Below are 21617 nucleotides of genomic sequence, written 5' to 3'. Positions count from 1 at the left end.
GGATTCGGGGTCCTCCTGTCTTAAGCTCCTGAGCAGCTCCGACAACAGGAGATGCCACATAGGCTGGTTTCAAGACTCATCTTAAAGAGATGGTGGTCATTTACACTTTTTTTTTTTTGCTAAATTATTATTTTTATTTATTTATTTATATTTTTATTAAAGATTTATTTATTTATTATGTATACATTGTTCTGTCTATACATATCCCCACAGGCCAGAAGAGGCACCAGATCTCATTACAGATGGTTGTGAGCACCATGTGGTTGCTGGATTGAACTCAGACTTTGGAAGAGCAAAGTGCTCTTAACTCTGAGCCATCTTCAGTTTGTTTAATATTTATTTATTATGTATACAGTGTTTTATCTGCGTATGTCCCTGCAGGCCAGAAGAGGGCACCAGATACCATTACAGATGGTTGTGAGCCACCGTGTGGTTGCTGGGAATTGAACTCAGGACCTTTGGAAGAACAGTCTGTGCTCTTAACCACTGAGCCATCTCTCCAGCCCGCTAAATTATTTTAAAGTAAAATGGAGTCGATGGAACTTTATACATGGAAGTAAGATTCCATGATAAGTTGACTTTAAGTTTTGAATCACAACATACTGACCAGAAGTAACCAGCAAACTTAATAAACACTACCGTCACAGGCTTGACATCACATTCAAGCATGTCCTGTAGTGAATTCAGCATTTTAAAAGCAGCCTGACTCCCTGTGTCCCTGGGCAGAAGCTGATTCTCTTCTCCCATCCTCAACTACACTAAGAAGAGCAGAAACCCAGAAACTGTACAACCACTCACTGTCTTTGGGATCCCGGCACTCCTTCGCACAGACTCGTGGGAAATGTAGTCGCGCCTACTGTGATGTCACAAGGAGACACGTTGGAAACCGCGCTTCCGGCCTGCACACGTGGATCGTTCCCAGAGTTGGTCAAGATTCGGGTCCTGCTCAGTACTTGGTTTGCATCTCTGACATGGAGGTTGGTGCAGGGTGCAGCGTGACCCCGCCGGCCCTAGGGGCTGCGCACGCGCGCGCGCGGTGGCGGGCGGGTCCGGATCTGAGAGGGAAGGGCTTGTGAATGGGAAGCGGGGAAGAAGCTGACTTGGAGGTGCTGTGCTGACCTCGGCTGGGTCAAGCCCCGCAGGATGCAGGTCAGGGCTGCGCAGAGGGCAGTGGGGTTGGTTCTGAGGGTGACTGCTTTGTTAGCACGAGGCTTCTGGCGGAGCCCACCCCGTGCTTCTGGGATAGGCGAGCTGGCTCCGGGCCCAGGAGTGGAACTGCAGGAAGTCCTGGATTGCTCTTACTGGGTGGGGCTGCCGACATCCCATTGCCTGAGCCTGTGCTGGGAGCTCACTAGGGAAACATGCTGCCTTTACCTAACTACCTCCACACGACAGCTGTCATTTCTCAGGAAATCTAAAGCAAACGGGGGTTCTGGTCCCTCCTGTACTTTATAGCCGCCCTAGGAGTCTTGGTCTGAGTTGACAGAAGTTCATAGGCTAGTTTGTTTGCGGGTACAGAGAGTTCTACAAGGGTGGTTGGTGTATGAATGTTGCTTCCATTTTCTTTGGAATGAATTGTTGGATTTATAAATGGCTGTTTTTTATTAGGAAACCTTCATGATCATCAGTGTGACCTGAATCCTGAGACAAACACTTCCATGTAGGGCAGAATAATTCCCTAAGGGAAAAATTTGAGTTTTGCATCATCCTAACAATTATTCACTCCATAGTGCAGCGCGAAAAGTACTGGAAAATAATAGATCATCCAGTTCCTTCAGAGACTGTATGTTTGAACTCCTTTTCAAAACGGAGAAATGAGTTGGTATGAGAACGGACTTGTGTATAGGGGTTGTTGGAGATAGGTGAGAGGGGGCTGAATGTCTCCAGGAGGAGATAGCCCTCCTGAGAGGCTGCCTGCTTTGTTCTAGAATCACAATCTGTTCTTGAATCACAAGCTGTTCTTTGGTCTTTGCATGTCATCTGCAGTGTCTAAACTCACTTAAGCCCCCTCTGTCACGGAATGTGGCATCCGGGTTCCATGATCTCCCTAAACAGTTACCCAAGTAAGACTTAGCCAGGTATTTATACTGTGCCAGGGAGACAAAAAGATGAATCTGAAGAGCTCTGGCTCGCCCAGGGTCCTGTGATTAGCATGGTGTTCGCTCCTCATCCAGTCCTTTGTGCTTTTCACTTTTCAGTCTAACCAGGTGTTGGTGAGCTGGAAACTGACTTAGGACATTGAAGTCTACTCTTAGGAAACATGGGCTTCCAACCACCTCATCTTAAATACTAGCATGTTCTGTGCAGTATGTGACTATAATTAAAATAGTAGACACTTTCTAGTTAATGCCACTAGCCTGCAGGAAAATAATGGCGCTGTGTTTTGCATTATTTAAAGTGAGAAAAGCACAGTGCCTCAACACTGCTTTCTTACAACGTCGATATGATATGGCAGCATGCTCACTCATAACATAGAGACCTTTCATGTGTGTGTATATATATAATTTAAAATGAACAGACCTATGATTGAGAAGAAAACTTTAATCTGTGCTGCATCCTCTCATGTCTGCTTTTCCAAAGTGGAGTCAGGAAATCAGGGGGTTCAAGGTCATCCGCTGATTCATTGAAGATCCAAAGCAACCCTAGGCTAAATGAGAGTGTGCAAAAACAAAAACAAAGGTGTTTTTTTTTTTGGGGGGGGGTAAATGCTGAAATATCAGAGGAAAGAAGCCACAGCCACTTCTCACCTCACCAACTCCACAAATCCTCTGACTAAATGCCTGAGTCCTCAGCCGAAAGGGCTCTTGAGGCCGGGCGGTGGTGGCACACGCCTTTAATCCCAGCACTCGGGAGGCAGAGCCAGGCGGATCTCTGTGAGTTCAAGGCCAGCCTGGGCTACCAAGTGAGTTCCAGGAAAGGCGCAAAGCTACACCAAGAAACCCTGTCTCGAAAAAAAGGAAAAGTGCTCTTGAGATCCTGTCTCCTCATGGCTTATGCCTTTCTTCGCCCAAGTGTTTCACTTTTTATGTCAACCTTCCTAATGCTGGGATTAATGGTGTGTGTGCTTCCCAAATACTGGTAGCAAAGGCATGAGATCTCAAGTGCTAGGATTAAAGTCTTATGAGCTTCCATAATTCTGGGGTTAAAGGTGTGTGCCACCACTGCCTGACCTCTGTTTAACTCTGTGGTAGTCTCTGTCCTCTGATCTTCAGGCAAGCTTGCTTTCTTTCTTTCTTTCTTTCTTTCTTTCTTTCTTTCTTTCTTTCTTTCTTTCTTTCTTTCTTTCTTTCTCTTTCTTTCTTTCTCTCATTTTTTTCCATTTTATCTTATTTTACAATACCTTTCAGTTCTACATATCAGCCACGGGTTCCCCTGTTCTCCCCCCTCCAACGCTCTCCCCTTACGCCCAGCCTACCCTCCATTCCCACCTCCTCCAGGACAAGTCCTCCCCCGAGGACTGCGATCAACCTGGTAGACTCAGTCCAGGCAGGTCCAGTCCCCTCCTCCCAGACTGAGCCAAGTGTCCCTGCATAAGCTCCAGGTTTCAAACAGCCAACTCATGCAATGAGCACAGGACTTGGTCCCACTGCCTAGTTGCCTCCCAAACTGATCAAGCCAATCAACTGTCTCACCTATTCAGAGGGCCTGATCCAGCTGGCGGCCCCTCAGCCCTTGGTTCATAGTTCATGTGTTTCCATTCATTTGGCTATTTTTTTTTCAATAATTGAGTAAAAGCGAAATTTATTATAAGCCATAGTCGTCCTAGAGACCTCCATGCTATATATATATAGCCTCCATGGTTCTATGGGTTGTGGTCTGATTGTTCTTTATTTTATATCTAGAATCCACTTATGAGTGAGTATATACCATGACTGTCTTTCTGGGTTTGGGTTACCTCACTCAGGATGATTTTTTCTAGTTCCATCCATTTGCCTGCAAATTTCATGCTTTCATTGTTTTTCTCTGCTGAGTAGTACTCCATTGTGTATATGTACCACATTTTTTTTTCATCCATTCTTCCGTTGACGGGCATCTAGGTTGTTTCCAGGTTCTGGCTATTACAAATAGTGCTGCTATGAACATAGCTGAGCATGTATCTTTATGATATGAATCAGCAATCCTTGGGTATATGCCCAAGAGTGGGATGGCTGGGTCTGGAGGTAGTTCGATTCCTAATTTTCTGAGAAACCGCCATACTGATTTCCACAGTGGTTGTACAAGTTTACATTCCCACCAACAGTGGAGGAGTGTTCCCTTTGCTCCACATCCTCTCCAACATTGACTGTCATTGGTGTTTTTGATCTTAGCCATTCTGACAGGTGTAAGGTGGTATCTCAGAGTCGTTTTGATTTGCATTTCTCTGATGATTAAGGATGTTGAACATTTCTTTAAATGTCTTTCAGCCATTTGTAGTTCTTGTTTTGTGAATTCTCTGTTTAGCTCTTTAGCCCATTTTTTAACTGGACTGTTCAGTATTTTGATGTCTAGTTTCTTGAGTTCTTTATATACTGTGGAGATCAATCCTCTGTCAGATGTGGGGTTGGTGAAGATCTTTTCCCATTCTGTTGACTGTCTTTTTGTCTTATTGACTGTGTCTTTTGCCCTGCAAAAGCTTCTCAGTTTCCAGAGGTCCCATTTATTAATTGTTGTGCTCAGGGTCTGTGCTGTTGGTGTTTTATTTAGGAAATGGTCTCCGGTGCCAATACGTTCAAGAGTGCTTCCTACTTTCTTTTCTATTAAGTTTAGTGTAACTGGATTTATGTTCAGGTCTTTGATCCACTTGGACTCAAGTTTTGTGCATGGTGACAGATATGGATCTATTTGTAATCTTTAACATATTGACATCCAGTTATGCCAGCACCATTTGTTGAAGATACTTTCTTTTTTCCATTGTATAGTTTTGGCTCCTTTGTCAAAAACCAGGTGTTCATATGTGTGTGGATTAATGTCAGGGTCTTCAATTCGATTCCATTGGTCCGTATGTCGGTTTTTATACCAGTACCAAGCTGTTTTTATTACTATAGCTCTATAGTAGAGTTTGAGGTCAGGGATGGTGATGCCTCCAAAGGTTGCTTTATCGTATAGGATTCTTTTAGCTATCCTGGGTCTTTTGTTTTTCCATATGAAGTTGAGTATTTTTCTTTCCAAGTCTGTGAAGAATTGTGTTGGGATTTTGATGGGGATTGCATTGAATCTGTAGATTGCTTTTGGTAAGATTGCCATTTTTACTATGTTAATCCTACCTATCCATGAGCATGGGAGATCCTTCCATTTTCTGATATCTTCTTCAATTTCTTTCTTTAGAGATTTAAAGTTCTTATCAAAAAGGTCCTTCACTTGTTTAGTTAGTGTTATCCCAAGGTATTTTATATTATTTGTGGCTATTGTAAAGGGTGATGTTTCTCTGACTTCTTTCTCAGCCCTTTTATCGTTTGTGTATAGGAGGGCTACTGATTTTTTTGAGTTGCTCTTGTATCCTGCCACTTTACTGAAGGAGTTTATCAGCTGTAGGAGTTCCCTGGTAGAGTTTTTGGGGTCACTTATGTATACTATCATATCATCTGCAAATAGTGAAAGTTTGACTTCTTTCTTGCCAATTTGTATCCCTTTGATCTCCTTTTGTTGTCTTTTTTTTTTTTTTTTTTTTTTGGTTTTTCAAGATAGGGTTTCTCTGTGTAGCTTTGAGCCTTTCCTGGAGCTCACTCGGTAGCCCAGGCTGGCCTCAAACTCACAGAGATCCGCCTGGCTCTGCCTCCCGAGTGCTGGGATTAAAGGCGTGCACCACCAATGCCCGGCTCCTTTTATTGTCTTATTGCTCTAGCTAGAACTTCTAGTACTATATTGAATAAATATGGGGAGAGTGGACAGCCTTGTGTTATTCCTGAATTTAGTGGTATCGCTTTGAGTTTCTCTCCATTTAATTTGATGTTTGCTGTTGGCTTGCTATAAATTGCTTTTATTATGTTTAGAAATGTTCCTTGTATTCCTGATCTTTCTAAGACCTTTATCATGAAGGGGTGTTGAATTTTGTCAAAGGCTTTTTCAGCATCTAAGGAGATGATCATGTGGTTTTTTTCTTTCAGTGTGTTTATATGGTGTATTACATTGACTGATTTTCGTATGTTGAACCATCCTTGCATCCCTGGGATGAATCCTACTTGGTCGTGATGGATGATTGTTTTGATGTATTCTTGGATTTGGTTTGCCAATATTTTGTTGAGTATGTTTGCATCAATATTCATGAGGGAGATTGGTCTGTAGTTCTCTTTCTTTGTTGCATCTTTGTGTGGTTTGGGTATCAGGGTAATTGTAGCCTCATAAAAAGAGTTTGGTAGTGTTCCTTCTGTTTCTATTGTGTGGAACACTTTGAAGAGTATTGGTATTAGTTCTTTTTTGAAAGTCTGGTAGAATTCTGCACTGAAACCATCTGGTCCTGGGCTTTTTTTGGTTGGGAGACTTTTGATGACTGTTTCTATTTCTTTAGGAGTTATTGGTCTATTTAAATGGTTTATCTGGTCTTGATTTAATTTTGGTATGTGGTATTTATCCAGAAAATTGTCCATTTCTTCCTGGTTTTCCATTTTTGTGGAGTACAGGTTTTTCTTTTCTTTTTTCTTTTTTTTTTTTTTTTTTTTGCTTTTTGAGACAGGGTTTCTCTGTGTAGTTTTGTGCCTTTCCTGGAGCTCACTTGGTAGCCCAGGCTGGCCTCGAACTCACAGCGATCCGCCTGGCTCTGCCTCCGGAGTGCTGGGATTAAAGGCGTGCGCCACCACCGCCCGGCATGGAGTACAGGTTTTTGAAGTATAATCTGATGATTCTCTGGATTTCCTCATTGTCTGTTGTTATGTCTCCCTTTTCATTTCTGATTTTGTTAATTTGGGTGCTCTCTCTTTGCCTTTTGGTTAATTTGGCTAGGGGTTTGTCTATCTTGTTGATTTTTTTCAAAGAACCAACTCTTTGTTTCATTGATTTTCTTTTTTCTTTTTTGTATTGTTCTCTTGTTTTCTATTTCGTTGATTTCAGCCCTCAATTTGATTATTTATTTCCTGGCGTCTATTTCTCCTGGGTGAGGTTTTTTTTTTTTTTTTTTTTTGTTCTAGAGCTTTCAGTTGTGCTGTTAATTCATTGGTATGGGATTGCTCCATCTTTTTTATTTGTGCATTTAGAGCTATGAATTTTCCTCTTAGCACTGCTTTCATAGTGTCCCATAGGTTTGGGTATGTTGTACTTTCATTTTCATTGAATTCTAGGAAATCTTTAATTTCTTTCTTATTTTTCCCTTGACCCATTGATGTTTTAGGTGGGCATTGTTCAGTTTCCATGAGTTTGTGGGTTTTCTATAATTTTTGTTGTTTTGAGGTCTAACTTTAAGGCATGGAGGTCTGATAAGATACAGGAGGTTATTCCAATTTTTTTTTTTATCTTTTGAGATTTGTTTTGTGGCCAAGCATGTGGTCAATTTTTGAGAAGGTTCCATGAGGTGCTGAGAAGAAGGTATATTCTTTTGTGTTAGGATGGAATGTTCTGTAGATATCTATTAAGTCCATTTTAGTCATAACATCTGTTAGGTCCTTTATTTCTTTGTTAAGTTTCAGTCTGGTAGATCTGACTTTTGGTGAGAGTGGTGTGTTAAAAATCTCCCACTACTAATGTGCGGGGTTTGATGTGCATTTTAAACTTTAGTAGTGTTTCTTTTATGAATGTGGGTGTTTTTGTATTCGGAGCATAAATGTTTAGAATCGAGACTTCATCTTGGTGGATTTTTCCCGTGATAAATATGTAATGTCCATCCTGATCTCTTTTGATTGATTTTAGTTTGAAGTCTATTTTATTAGGTATTAGGATAGCTACACCAGCTTGTTTCTTAGGTCCATTTGCTTGGAAAGCCTTTTCCCAGCCCTTTACTCGGAGGTAGTGTCTGTCTTTGAAGAAAAGGTGTGTTTCTTATATGCAGCAGATCGATGGGTCCTGTTTTCTTATCCATTCTTTTAGCCTGTGTCTTTTTTTTTTTTTTTTTTTTTTTTTTTTTTTTGGTTTTTTTTTGAGACAGGGTTTCTCTGTGTAGCTTTGCGCCTTTCCGGAGCTCACTTGTAGCCCAGGCTGCACTCAAACTTCACACGAGATCCTATTTCCAGAAGAAAGCTCAGAGATGAAGTGAAGAGATTGATGTTGATTTTTTCTAGAGCTAGGAGATGTTTCAGTTTTCATCTGTTCTTCCCTGTGCTAGGGATTAAAAGCAGTTGCCCCATTTCTTCCCCAGCCATGTGTCTATTTTTATAGGTGCTTTTGATATTCCATTTTTCTTCCAATTTTTTTAATTTCCTGTTATTTTCTTCTGTTGCTTCAGGCAGTTTTTATTCCTTTGTGTTTTTCATTAGGAGCGAATGATTGAGGGCTTTATCATCTTCTTAAGTCTATTGCTTTGATTTCTTCAGGAATGTGTTTCTATCTTCTTGTTGGCCTGTATTTTTGGTATTCTCTTCCTTCTCAGTAGAAGCTTAGTCGTAGGAATTCTGGTTGGTGCTATTGGGCAGCAGTGATCTCATTGAAGTTACTTAATTCTGGGTCTGTTATGGTGGCTGGGCAGCGACTTCTTCTGTGTTTCCCAGGTCACATTTTGTTTCATTCGTCAACTCCTCAGGCTGATCTTGTTTCTTCAGACTTCAAACTGTAGGGATCTGAATTCTCTCCCAGGTGGATTTCAGCTGAGCGGCGTAGTCTCACCAACACCTCCAAGTTGTTGGGTTTCGCAGCATCAGCAGCTGGGCCCTGGGTTGTCCTCAGATGGAGTGTTGAGATTCATTCTGGTTCTGTCCCATGGAGATAGCTTCTTCCTTGGGTGTTGGGGTTAGAGGCGTCCCTGTTCCAAGCTTTTGATTAAGAGTTTGTTTTCACTAACTCTTCAGTGGGTAATAGCTCTGTTTCTGGTCTTTATTGCAACTGTGTTTCAGCCGCCTCTGTGCTGTGTCTGCCTGCCTCTGCTAGGCCCGTCTACCTCTGCTAGGCCAGTCTACCTCTGCCGGCTGCCGCCGCGGGCCTACCTGCGTCTGCTTGTCTCCACTGCCGTGCCTGTCTACCTCTCTACCTCTGCGGGCCCCTGTTGGGCCTGTATGTCTCTGCCGGCTGCTGCCGGGCCTGTATCAACAAAGTTTTTTAAAAGCATAATTTATGAATGCACTAACTGCTTTTTATAGTTCTTATCAGCTGAGTTATCACCAGTGAAATGACAGAAAGCCATGTAATTGACAGGGAGTGATTTTCCACACTTTCACATGTTTTCAAGAAGTTCTATTGACTGTATTTGACATGTCATTTAAATTTTTCTCACTAACATTTCTGTAGAAGGACATTTCTGGTCCTGACTGCCTGTTCCCAAATACCCGACAGCTGCTTTCCAAATTACCACACACAGGCTTATATTAATTATAAATGCTCAGCCGATAGCTCAGGCTTATTACTAACTAACTCTTACACTTAAATTAACCATAATTCTTATCTATGTATACCCACATAGCTTGGTACCTTTCCTCAGTGCAGCATTATCATCTTGCTTTTCTGGGTTTGCTGGCGACTCTCTGACCCCACCCTTCCTCTTCTCAGACTTCTAGTCTGGCTTGCCTTGAACTCAGATTCATCTGCCCCTGCCTTCCAAGTGCTGGGACTAAAGGCATGTGTCACCACTGCCTGCTCACAAGAATGATTTTAAGCCGGGGCGGTGGTGGTGCACGCCTTTAATCCCAGCACTCGGGAGGCAGAGCCAGGCGGATCTCTGTGAGTTCGAGGCCAGCCTGGACTACCAAGTGAGTTCCAGGAAAAGGCGCAAAGCTACACAGAGAAACCCTGTCTGGAAAAAAACCAAAAAAAAAAAAAAATGATTTTAAATGATATGAAGTATCAATAGCTAAAAGCCAGATATCCCAGTAGATTCGCCTGTAAACAGAAATGATTACCAAACAGAACTACTCACTATATCAATAAATTTTGTTTAGAAATGTGAAAGCATGGCTGTCTTGGTTAGGATTTCTATTGCTGCAATGAATCATCATGACCAAAGAGCAAGCTGGGGAGGAAAGCGTTTATTAGGCTTACATTGCAGCATTACAGTTCATCCCTGAAGGAAGTCAGGACAGGAACTCAAAGCAGGGCAGGATCCTGGAAGCAGGAACTGATGCAGAGTCCATGGAGGGGTCCTGCTTTCTGGTTTGTTTCCCATGGCTTGTTCAGCCCATCTTCTTATAGAACTCAGGACCACTAGCCCAGGGATGGCACCAACCACCATGGGTTGGGCCCTGCCTCATTGATCACTAAATGAGTAAATGCCTCACAGCTGGATCTCAAGGAGGCATTTCCTCAGCTGAGGCTCCTTCCTCTGATGATTCTAACTTGTGTCAAGTTGACACACAAAACATCCAGTACGGTGACAATGTTTTATACGTTTCCAGAAGAGTCTGTTTTGTAACCAGTTACCTCCGCAGCCCCTTGTTAATTCAGCATCTACACTACCAATGTCAGCATGCCCTAATAAGGTCTAAAAGAAGGCACAAATACAAACTAAAAATATTAGATCAAGGTGTAGCCATTATGGGGATGCAATGAGCTACATTTTCTATGAAAGAGTGTATGTAGAAATTTATGAAATATAAAATAAGATGATGATTTCATAGTAAATTCTGAATATGGAATTGCTGGACATGGTAGCACATGCCTGTAATTCTAGCATGTGGGAGACAGAGGCAAGTGATTTCAAGTCCTATATGGTCTATATAGTGATTTCAAGGCTAGCCAGAGCTACACATGGAAACCACCCTCACAAAGTAGAATATAGAATCTAATGAAACCGGGCAATGAAACAATAGCTACCATGCTTCACTCTCCTCTGATATTCTGTGTAAGTTATGACCCATCTTTTGATAACCATATTTGAGAGGAGATAACATGCTACAAAATAAGTATGACAGAAACTATGCGTGGACTAGTTGAAGCACCCAGCCTGTACCCTAAGTATTTCAAACTAGTAACCAATTTGAACAAATTGCTAGCCCATCAACCTTCCGTCAGTTCTTTTTACATGAATCCAAACATCTATTTACACTTTAAAGTATAGAATCTATAACCAGCTCTCATTATGCTATAGAAATATTACCACAAAATAATTATGAAAGACTTAATAATAAGGAGCAAAGGACAAGACTTTTATCTCTTGCACAATAAGTGAATTAGATAAATTTATTTAGTTAAAGTTAATTATATATTTAGCATAAAAGATTAAGCTAAATATGTGAAACTGGATGAACTTCTTCCAATTTTTAGAGTGAACTCATTTATGTAACATAATAGTGAGGTATAGGTAGATGTCAGGCCTCATGAAGAATGCCTCTACAGATCAGCCCTTTAGTTTAACACTGCTTATCTACCAAGCTCATATGTATGTATGTATGTATAAATATGTTGTTAAGTGCTAACTCCCAAAGAGGCAGTTCTTTAAAACAGGATACAGCCTTATATAGAGAGTAGACAAATAAATATACCTAGTTAACCCCAAATTAACAATCAATAAAGAAAGCATCTGGGCTCAACAAATAAACTCATTTTAATTTCAGTATTCAAGAAGCACCTAAGTAAAGCACCTAAATAGTTTAAACTATATTATTATTATATTTATAGGTGAGATACTGTTAATGAGTTAACAGCATGAATCAAATGCTCATTGATATTTAACAACTTTGTAGAATAAATGTATAATTTCATTTATACATTCAGAGTAATGCTAACTTCACATAGAAAATCATTTAGGTGAAGATTTTAAAAAGTAAACAGAACTTGACAAACAACCTTGCCTATTTACCACAAACAACACCTCTGTCATTATCAACATCCGAGGTGCCATCTACCAGGGGACATATATTAAGTGGCTTTGGAATCCTGACCAAGTTAAGGATGCATGGTCTTGCCGGGAGGTGGTGGTGCACGCCTTTAATCCCAGCACTCAGGAGGCAGAGCCAGGCGGATCTCTGTGAGTTCGAGGCCAGCCTGGACTACCAAGTGAGTTCCAGGAAAGGCACAAAGCTACACAGAGAAACCCTGTCTCGAAAAACCAAAAAAAAAAAAAAAAAAAAAAAAAGAATGCATGGTCTTTAGTTCTGGAATTAACGACCGGTATACATGACGGGAGTTTATCTCTACATCAGTGGAATGACTTCCTCGTGAAGAGACTAAGAGAAGACCCTATGGAGTTTTAACATATTAACCCACCAAGTCCCCACATTCCTAAAAGGACTGACAATCTTAGTGACCCTTCCTGTCACTAAGGTCCTGTGAGACCTGGACGTGAACCTGTGCCCCAAACAGTAGTGCAAGGTGTGTCGACTTTACAATCAGATGCACACCTGGAAAACAGAGGGTAGACTCACATAACCTTTGGCATCATGAGGTTGCTAGGTGCTGATCTCTGTCTCCAGGTTCTCCGAAGGCCTGCTTGCCAGAGGACAAGTTCACTTTGTGGGGAAATTGAAGAGAGAAGATAGTTACGCAGAAGTTGTTGAAATTGATGCGTTTGCAGGACTGAGCATTAAATGAAGTGGGGTGGTTGGAACTAACTGGCACTGTCTCTGCACCTGAGCGCATTACCGAGGTCAGTGCTGGAGTGTATGGACCCACTCCGCTGCGGTTAGAGCGCTCTGCTGAGTGTGCACACTCACCATGGCTCTCTCCTGTGAGGATATATGTAATGTGTGGTGTCTAATACAAGCAGACCACACTAAGTACATATTTTTGTGGACTATTACAGTTAACATTTTAGTATAAAATTATATTCATGTAAGTTTTGAATCATATCTTTCTCTTTAAAGGGATAAATTCATGAGATACCATTTCATTTAAAAGTATCTAATACTACACACCCATGTCAGAAAAAATTTTAGCTCTGATTTCATCTTTAGCAAAATTTAAAATTGTGATTCCAAGCATATTGACTTTCAGTGTTTATATTATTGATTGTGCTGTTGATTTCATTTAATTTCAGAAACTGCTCTCATTTAGAGATGTGGCCATTGAGTTTTCTGCAGAAGAGAGGGAATACCTGGAGCTTGCTCAGTGGAATTTGTACAGGGATGTGATGTTGGAGAATTACAGCAACCTTGTGTTCCTGGGTAAGAATCATTTCCACTGTGAATTCTTATTTCACTGTCAACATGTGACTGCCTCCATTTGTAGAATATCTCATGGAAGCTTGTGCTCTCCAACAGTGCAGCTCATGTGACTGCTTTAAAGAAAAAAAATGGAATGTGATGGAACTGAGAAACATTTTATTGTATTTTTCCTGTGTTTTTAACTTGTTTTTGGAAGTATATGTCCTTCACTGTAGTAGCAATGTTAGAAGCTCAGTGTCATGAGGCACATAGTCCATGTGTTAAAGAAAATGCCCCACCCTCCAGCCTTGATACTTTTCCTTGTAATGAAGGTCAGAATCTGCAGATGGTAAATTACTCCTTAGTGCCCTGTCTTTCAGGAAATGTTTAAAGATAGCATTTCCTGCAATCTTTTATTGTCTCTTTCTTTTGATGCATAATACTGGAGTTCAAATGCTAATTTCCAGGAGAAAATAGCCAAGCATCTAATTCCCTTTTTCAAACAGGTCTTGCTTTCTCTAAGCCATACTTGGTCACATTTCTGGAACAAAGAAAAGAGCCGTGGAGTGTGAAGAGACATGCAAAAGTAGGCGCACATGCAGGTATGTAGAAATGAATGAATCAGAATGCACAATTGTCATCCAAAAATATGAGCGAAAAGCATGGCTTTCCAACGTGCACGGAGAAGTTATGTTTTAGTGGAGAATATTTTATAGTTATTACACTTACCATTAAAGGACATCTCCTGCTAGATGCTTATCATGCCCAGCCTTTCTCTACCACTTCACGCAGTACTGCATGGATTTATGATGATTGCCGAAGTTCTTTACTTTTAACTTAATGTCTGTGTGGTACTTGAAGTGTGTGTATGTTTGCATGTGTTCGGATGTTCCTTAACAGTTCTTCTACCTTATTCCATGGTTGAATTTACAAGCTGGTGACCATGTTCACCTTGCATTTACAAAGGGATCCAAGCCCTAGTCTTCATGCTTGTGTGACAGGCATTTTTAATGCTGAGTCGTCTCCCCAGTCCTAAAGACCATTTTGCATGTTAAGGTCTAGATTATAACATAGCTTTCTACAGCTCAGAAAACTCACACACATTGCTAAATCTATGCGGAATGCCTTTGTAACGCAGTAACACCACAAATATGATTTGCAAATTTCATTTACAAAGTCATTAGTCAAAATAGAGCTCTTTGTGAGTTCTTATAGTTATATATTTATACGTGAGCAATTATGGTTACATATTTATGCCAGTTTCTGTACGTGAGCAGTATAATCAAAAAGAGGTCATCACTTTAAGACGGGAGGCATGGGAGGAATTGGGGAAGGGGACATGACAAGGATTGGAGGGGGAAAATAAAAAGTTTAAAGATTTGAAGGGAGTTGATTTTCTCAAGTAGGTTGCGGAATGGACCACAGGTGGCCATGCTGAGCTGCGGGGGCATTTTGCTGCTCCTGTAATTTATTCTCGCAGTTTTGTTTGCTGCCGTATAGTCAGTGTCAGTGATTTTAAAGTGTGTGCCTTTTGCGGATATGTGGGTATTTGAAAACTGCAAACTCCTAGAGTGGTTTTGGTGAACACCTCTTCCACAGTCTTTCAGCAATTCATGAGCCCAAATTTTCCTTTTTCTTATTTTACAGTTTACAGTTCTATTTTCTGTGTTTTATTTTATTTTTTATTTAGATTGCTTCACATGTAATAATGTACTTAGATGTACTCTATTTATTTTTATAAAAAGCATTATTTGATTTTTTTTTGTTTTTTGTTTTTGTTTTTGTTTTTCAAGACAGGGTTTCTCTGTGTATCTTTGCGCCTTTCCTGGAACTCACTCTGTAGCCCAGGCTGGCCTCAAACTCACAGAGATTCCCCCTGCCACTGCCTCCCGAATGCTGGGATTAAAGGCGTGCGCCACCACCGCCCAGCTTGATATTGTATTCTTTAATGCATTGTATAAAATTGAAAATATCTTTAAACCATGCCTATTGAAAACAAAGTCATATGTTTTCACTTACCAGTAAAAATATTACTCTTGTTTTCATATCATGCTTGTTTCATCAACTCGTTCATGTGTGTGTATGTGTGTGTGTGTGTGTGTGTGTGTGTGTGTGTGTCTTTTCAAGGCAGGGTTTCTCTGTGTTGCTTTGGCTGTCCTGGAACTCACTCAGTAGACAAGGCTGGCCTCGAACTCAAAGATCTGTCTGCCCGCTGAGAACAAAGGCATGATCACCACACCTGACTCTCACTTCATTGTTTATTTAACGGTTGTTGTATCCTGTTAAGTGAGTGTTTCTAGGAATTGTGTTTAAAACATAACATTGTCTTACATATTTCAAGTATGTTGTTTTGTAGTGTTATGTTCTATGTAGCATCTGTATACAGCTTTATAGCTTTGAGAGCTGACACACTAGACACATAAGAAACGTTGTATTGTTGCCAGGGTGTTCAGCTACCCAGTGTGTTACAGTTACCACTTAACTGCCAGTCTCACAAGCTTTTCTACTGTGAGTTTCTATTTAAGACCAGTAACACAGTCAGCTGACCTCATAGAGTGGGTGTATTTCCTTTAGCATAACGCCCTCATTACAGAGGTCATGTCTGGCTCAGCTGTTTAGGTGTAATAGTTTTCCATTATTTGTTTTTTCTTCATCGGCTTCATATTCACAATCCAGTGGTAGTTGAGGTGGTTTTCACTTACCACATTTTTCAAATCATGTTGAAAGATTATAGGTGTTTGAATGCCTATAGTTTCCCATTTGTGTGATTTGAATGATTCCTACTCTTTTTTATGTGATTCTTAATTACATTTAAATGTGTAACTATGAGTGAAAAGTATGCATATTAAAACTAAGCATTTTACATTTAAAGTGTAGTGACATGCTTTTAGTGATACCTCAACGTTTACTCAACAGGATCAAAATCCTATAAATGTAAAGAATGTGGGAAAACCTTTGATTGGAAACCGCTGCTTATAAAACACCAGAGTATTCATACAGGAGGGAAACCCTACATATGTAAAGAATGTGATAAAGGTTTTAACTATTCTTTCAACCTTAAAAAGCACCAAAGAATTCATACTGGAGAGAAACCCTACAAGTGTGAAGTATGTGGTAAAGCTTTTCTCTGTTCTTCATATCTGCGTAAGCATCAAAGAATCCATACTGGAGAGAAACCCTACAAGTGTGAAGATTGTGGCAAAGCTTTTACTAGTGGTTCAGGCCTTGTTGTTCACCGAAGAGTTCATACTGGAGAGAAACCCTATGAATGTGAAGAGTGCGGCAAGGCCTTTACTATTCGCATAGCCCTCTCTAAACATCAAAGAATTCATACTGGAGAGAAACCGTACAAATGTGATGAATGTGGAAAGACTTTTAATGTTCTCTCAACACTTTCTAAACACCAGAGAATTCACACTGGAGAGAAACCCTACAAATGCGAAGAATGCGGCATGGCCTTTAACGTTCGCTGCATACTTTCTAAACACCAGAGGATCCATACTGGAGAGAAACCCTACAAATGTCAAGAGTGTGGCAAAGCCTTTATCTGTTCTTCCAGCCTTCACCAACACCAACGAATACATACTGGAGAGAAACCCTACAAATGTGATGAATGTGGCCAGGCCTTCACTTTGGCTTCATACCTGCGTAAGCATAGGAGAATCCATATTGGTGAGAAACCCTACACATGCAAGGAATGTGGCAAAGCATTTTACTGTTCATTCAGTCTTATTTACCATCAGAGAGTTCATATTGGAGAGAACCCATATAAGTGTGATGAATGTGGAAAAACCTTTAGCATTTATTCATCCTATATGAATCACCAGCGAATTCATAGTGGAGAAAAACCCTACAAATGTAATGAATGTGAGAAATCCTTTAATAACCGTCAAAATCTAACTCGACACCAAAAAGTTCATACTGGAGAGAAAGCCTACAAATGCAAAGAATGTGGCAAAGCTTTCACTTGTACTACAGGCCTTACTCAACATGAGAAAATTCACACTGGGGAGAAACCCTACACATGTGAAGAATGTGGTAAGGCCTTTAACTCTTCTTCAAACCTTAAACATCATTGCAGACTTCATAGTGGAGAGCAGCCCTCCAAATGTGAACAACATGGCAACACTCTTGAAAATTGTTCAGGATTTACTAGACACAACAGACGTCATACTAGAAACAATCCAGTTTAATGCAAACACTGTTGCAAAGCCTTCAATAATGTTTACCTATAACTCAATACAATAAGAATAATTCAAAACGATAGAATTGCAAGGAATTTACTAATAATTCAACCCTTCTTCATCACCATCAATTTAGTACTGGAGAGATCTTGTAAAAGCAAAGAAAGGAGTCTCAACTGTTGAATAATATTTTATACACATGATCAAAAATGCACATATGAGAGAAATCCTACAAATTCAAATAACACAAGAAATCCTTTATTCTTCACAACACAATCAACAGAAGTATTGTTGAGAAACCCTTCCCAATACAATGTGGCTACCTTTAAGTGAAGCCAGATCTTCATTAACTCTGAGTGAATTCACAGACACTACACATAGGAAGATAATTTTCAAATATATAAACTTGAAAAGAGAAAATTTGTTGTAGTAGAAATCACTGTGTAAATAGTGTAACAATCCTTACCCAATCACTTACATATAAAGAAATATATGGATGTTATTGGAGACAAACCCTGTGAATTGTTTTGGCTATGTTGGTTAGTTTATGTTAACTTGACACAAACTAGAGATACCTGGGAAGAAGGAACCTATATTGGAGAATTGCCTGCCAGCCTGTGGGCATGTTTTGGGAGTATTTTCTTGATTAATGATTGATGTTGGAGGGCCTCTTTCCCAGGGGGTGGTGCCACCCCTAAGAATGTGGTCCCTGGATTGTATAAGAATGCAAGCTGAGGGTCTGGAGAGATGACTCAGTGGTTATCATCACTTTGTTCTTGCAGAGGATCCAAGTTCAGTTCCCAGCACATACATGTGGCTCCCAACCATTCATAACTCCAGTTCCAGAGCATCTAACATGTTTTTCTGATTACCACAGGCACCAGGAATGCATCTGGTGCACATCATACATGCAGGCAAAACACGCAAATATATAAAATAAATGAACCTAAAAAATAATTAAGAAAAGAAACAGAGAGAGTAAGGAAGAAAGGAAGGGAGGGAGGGAGGGAGGGAGGGAGGAAGGAAGGAAGGAAGGAAGGAAGGAAGGAAGGAAGGAAGGAAGGAAGGAAGGAAGGAAGAGAAAGTTCAGAGTAGGCCATGGAAAAGCCAGTAAATAGTGTTTATACTATGGTCTGTACTTCAGGTCCGACCTCCAGATTCCTTCTTAAGTTCTTGCCTTGACTTCCCTTGGTGATGTAACCCGTGAGCTTACATCCCTTGGTGATGTAACCCTTTCTTCCCCAAGTTGCTTTTGGTCAGTGTTTTATCACAGCCACAGAAAGTAAACTAGGACAGAGATTAGGATCATGGGATATTCCTGTGATGGACCTGGCCACCTTCCTGGAAAGGATTCCGTAATCCATGGTAGGATTATGGAAACAGTTGGAGCTTTCAGCTGGAAAGGCCATTAAGTACTCAGCTAACTGGGATGTTAAAGGAGCTTGGAAAATAGGACCATCGAGAGAGGTGCAGACAATAGAAATCTAGCTTGTAAAGTTTCAGAGAAAAGCAAAGAGTATAACAACTTGAATTAGGTCTTCAGATTAAATGTTGTTAGTTCTGTTTTTCCACTGTTTTTAGGGCTGTCTGTGTGGTATATTTAATTTATGAATCTGTGATTTCTGTTGAGCTGGGTCTGAAGAAACAGCTTAAAAAAAAAAAAAAAAAAAAAGACCAGAACCACTGAAGTAAAATCTTTGGTTATTGAGTCAATTGATGCTCATTAGCTGGGGCTGTGATTTGTAAGAGACAGGTATCAAGTTAAAATCTTCTGCAAAGTTATTTCCTCAGTATCAGCCTCCAGGATCTGTAGTCTAAATGGGGCCAAGGCTGCATCTCAAGCTGGCATCCAAACTTGCTAATGTGTAAAAGTCTCCCATGTGGTGCTGATTTTGTTGCCCAGAAAACTGCAGGACTTAAGAGGTCATAGAAAGCAGTTGATTCTTGGCACTATGTGAGACCATAGTGAAGAGGCTATTGGTGAAGATGCACCCTCAATTGTAGTTGAAATCCCCAGATTACAAGTCTCATGTAGAAAAACTGAGGCTTGGTGATATGTGGCATCATTGTAGTTCCTGAAAAAGCCAGCAAAGTCCATTGCTGAAGGGGCTGGATTAGTTTTATATTGGAGATTCCAGAATTGGAGATGCCAACACCATGGGATGACCATCAAGGACAGCAGCATATGTAGAGTGGAGTAGGCCTGAGCCTGTGGGACAAGCTTATGTTTCCAGATGCCATAGCAGGATGAATGGGGCTGTATAGCCCTTCAAATCCAGAAGATCATGAGCAAATCCTAGACACTGGACACTGAATATTTACACTGCTGGACTTTGGTTTCATTGTAATTGTATCCTGATTCTTCCCTCTTGACATAAGAAAGCATGAATTTATTTTGAATTTAATAGGAAGGATTTTATTGATTTTACAGTTAAGAGACTTCAGATTTGTAAGGAGACCTTGGACTTTTAAATTGTTTGAATTTGTTTAAAGACTACAAGGCGTTTAAAATTATACTATGTTTTATATTATGATAGTAACATGAGATCTTAGGGATAAACCACAAAGGAAAGGTTATGCTTTAATGGCAATGTGTTAAGTTGACAAAGAATCAATTGTGCTGTTGAGTTTCTTTTTATCATTGTGACATAAACTAGAGCCACCTGAGAAGAGCAGACCTCAACTGAGGAATTGTTTCCATCAGAGTGGACTATAAGTATGTCTTTGGAGCATTTTCTTGATTAATGACTAATTTGGGAAGGTCAAGTCCACTGTGAATGGGACCAACCCTGGGCAGGTGGTCGAGGGCTATATAAGAAAGCAAACTGAGCAAGCCATGGTAAAAGCCAGTAAACAGCATTCCTCCATGGCCTCCACTTCATGTCCTCAGGTTGCTGCCTTGAATTCCTGCCTAGGTTTCCCTCATGATGAAACTGTAGCCTGTCAGTTGAAATAACCCTTTCCTCCCAAGTTGCTTTTGGTCCATGTATTAACACAGCAACCAAAGGTAAACTGGGATATTAGCAAGGCATGAAAATATTGCTTGTATTTTATAAGATATTGTTGTTTGGTATGACTGAAACACTTACTACAGATATCAGAATCATGCAGATGTCTCAAGTCTGAGTGTATCAATTCATTATAAAACCACATTATTACATTGACTCAATTGTGAACTCATGGTTGTAGATCAAGGTGTGAGTTCTCAGCTGTTCCTTTGTTTTGCCATCATGGAATCTAAACCTCTGAAAATGTAAGCCAAATTGAATATTTTTTTAATAAGTTGTCTTGATTTCAATATTTTGATACAGCAACAAAAAAGCAATTAAGACAGAAGTTAGTACCAGAGACTGGGCTATTTATGTGATAGGTCTGACCATGCTGTTTTTGGTAGAAGATTTTGGGACTTTGGACTATGGAGGCCGAACTCAAAACCTTTCAGGGAAGAACAATATTTGTAACTGAGCTACAGAACATTCTTGTGATATTTTGGCAAAGAATGTGGCTGCTTTCTGCCCTTGTCCTAAGAATCTGCCTTAGGCTGAATTGAAAAGTAATGGACTAATTTCTTTGGTGGAGAAGATTTTAAGAGAGCTTAGTAAAACCTATTGGTGTCCAGCTCCGGGATAGCCTTCTCCCAGAGCTCCAGAAGAGATGCTATCAGCGGTGGATTAATCTGAGGGATCCTCTAATAAATCTACTTACACAAAACTCTTTAGTCCATTCACTTTATTCTTCTGAGTCATTCTCTCTATATACCGCTTCTATTCTGCTCTCATGCCTAGCTCCTTTCTTGCCAGATTTCCCTCTACATTTATCTGCTGTACTCCCTAAATGCTATATTAATTCCTTCATCTTAGTTTTGCCCCATCTTGGTCTTTCTCATCTCATTCTTACCTACCTAGTTCTTCCTCATCTGGCTTTTCCTCATCTTCCATCTCATCCTTCTAGTTCATCTAATTTTTACAATAAATGTTGCACTCAAGTCTCTGAGGTTTACAGTTATATACCCATGCAATACCAATGCTCTGGCTAAGGCAAGGTCACCAGGCTTTAATTCCCTCAGGGTCAAAAAGAGGGGCAATAAGATCCACACAAAAGATTAGTAATTGTTAGCTATCATCTGCAACCCAAAAGGGAAGTAACTAATTGGGAAATGAATCAACTAAGGGGTAAATCTGGTAATATCTAAGCAAAGGGTGTTTATGTGTTCAAACTGTATTCTTAGAAGTGTTTAGCTGAAATGTTAAGAACTTTTAAAACCTGTAAGTCACTAGGTCATGAGTGAAAATAAAACTGCCTTCTA

General features: G+C 40.3%; 1 protein-coding gene across 3 annotated transcripts; it reads left to right on the top strand.

The window, feature by feature from the left end:
* Positions 1-829: 829 nt before the first annotated feature.
* LOC114685548 (zinc finger protein 93-like) lies at positions 830-17988 on the top strand. 3 transcript variants are annotated; one of them, XM_037209364.1, is made up of 5 exons: positions 830-977; positions 12459-12631; positions 13022-13148; positions 13634-13729; positions 16044-17988. In XM_037209364.1, exons 3-5 carry the CDS (start codon positions 13115-13117, stop codon positions 17318-17320), a joined length of 1407 nt encoding a protein of 468 aa, XP_037065259.1. In that variant the 5' UTR covers positions 830-977; positions 12459-12631; positions 13022-13114; the 3' UTR covers positions 17321-17988. The 3 variants fall into 3 exon arrangements, with proteins under 3 accessions (XP_037065259.1, XP_028716016.1, XP_037065258.1); XM_028860183.2 differs by lacking the exon at positions 12459-12631; XM_037209363.1 differs by lacking the exons at positions 830-977; positions 12459-12631 and adding an exon at positions 1050-1149.
* The last annotated feature ends 3629 nt before the right edge of the window (positions 17989-21617 follow it).

Source organism: Peromyscus leucopus, chromosome 11, assembly GCF_004664715.2.
Source record: "Peromyscus leucopus breed LL Stock chromosome 11, UCI_PerLeu_2.1, whole genome shotgun sequence".
NCBI lineage: Eukaryota > Metazoa > Chordata > Mammalia > Rodentia > Cricetidae > Peromyscus > Peromyscus leucopus.
The sequence above is the reverse complement of the archived record's forward strand: the minus strand, read 5'-3'. Positions and strand labels throughout refer to the sequence as shown.

Excerpts from the sequence above, each read along its gene's own strand:
- LOC114685548 (XM_028860183.2), top strand. Across the intron at positions 13,149-13,633 it reads CAGCAACCTTGTGTTCCTGG|GTCTTGCTTTCTCTAAGCCA; the intron begins GTAAGAATCATT and ends TTTTTCAAACAG. Across the intron at positions 13,730-16,043 it reads AAAAGTAGGCGCACATGCAG|GATCAAAATCCTATAAATGT; the intron begins GTATGTAGAAAT and ends TTTACTCAACAG.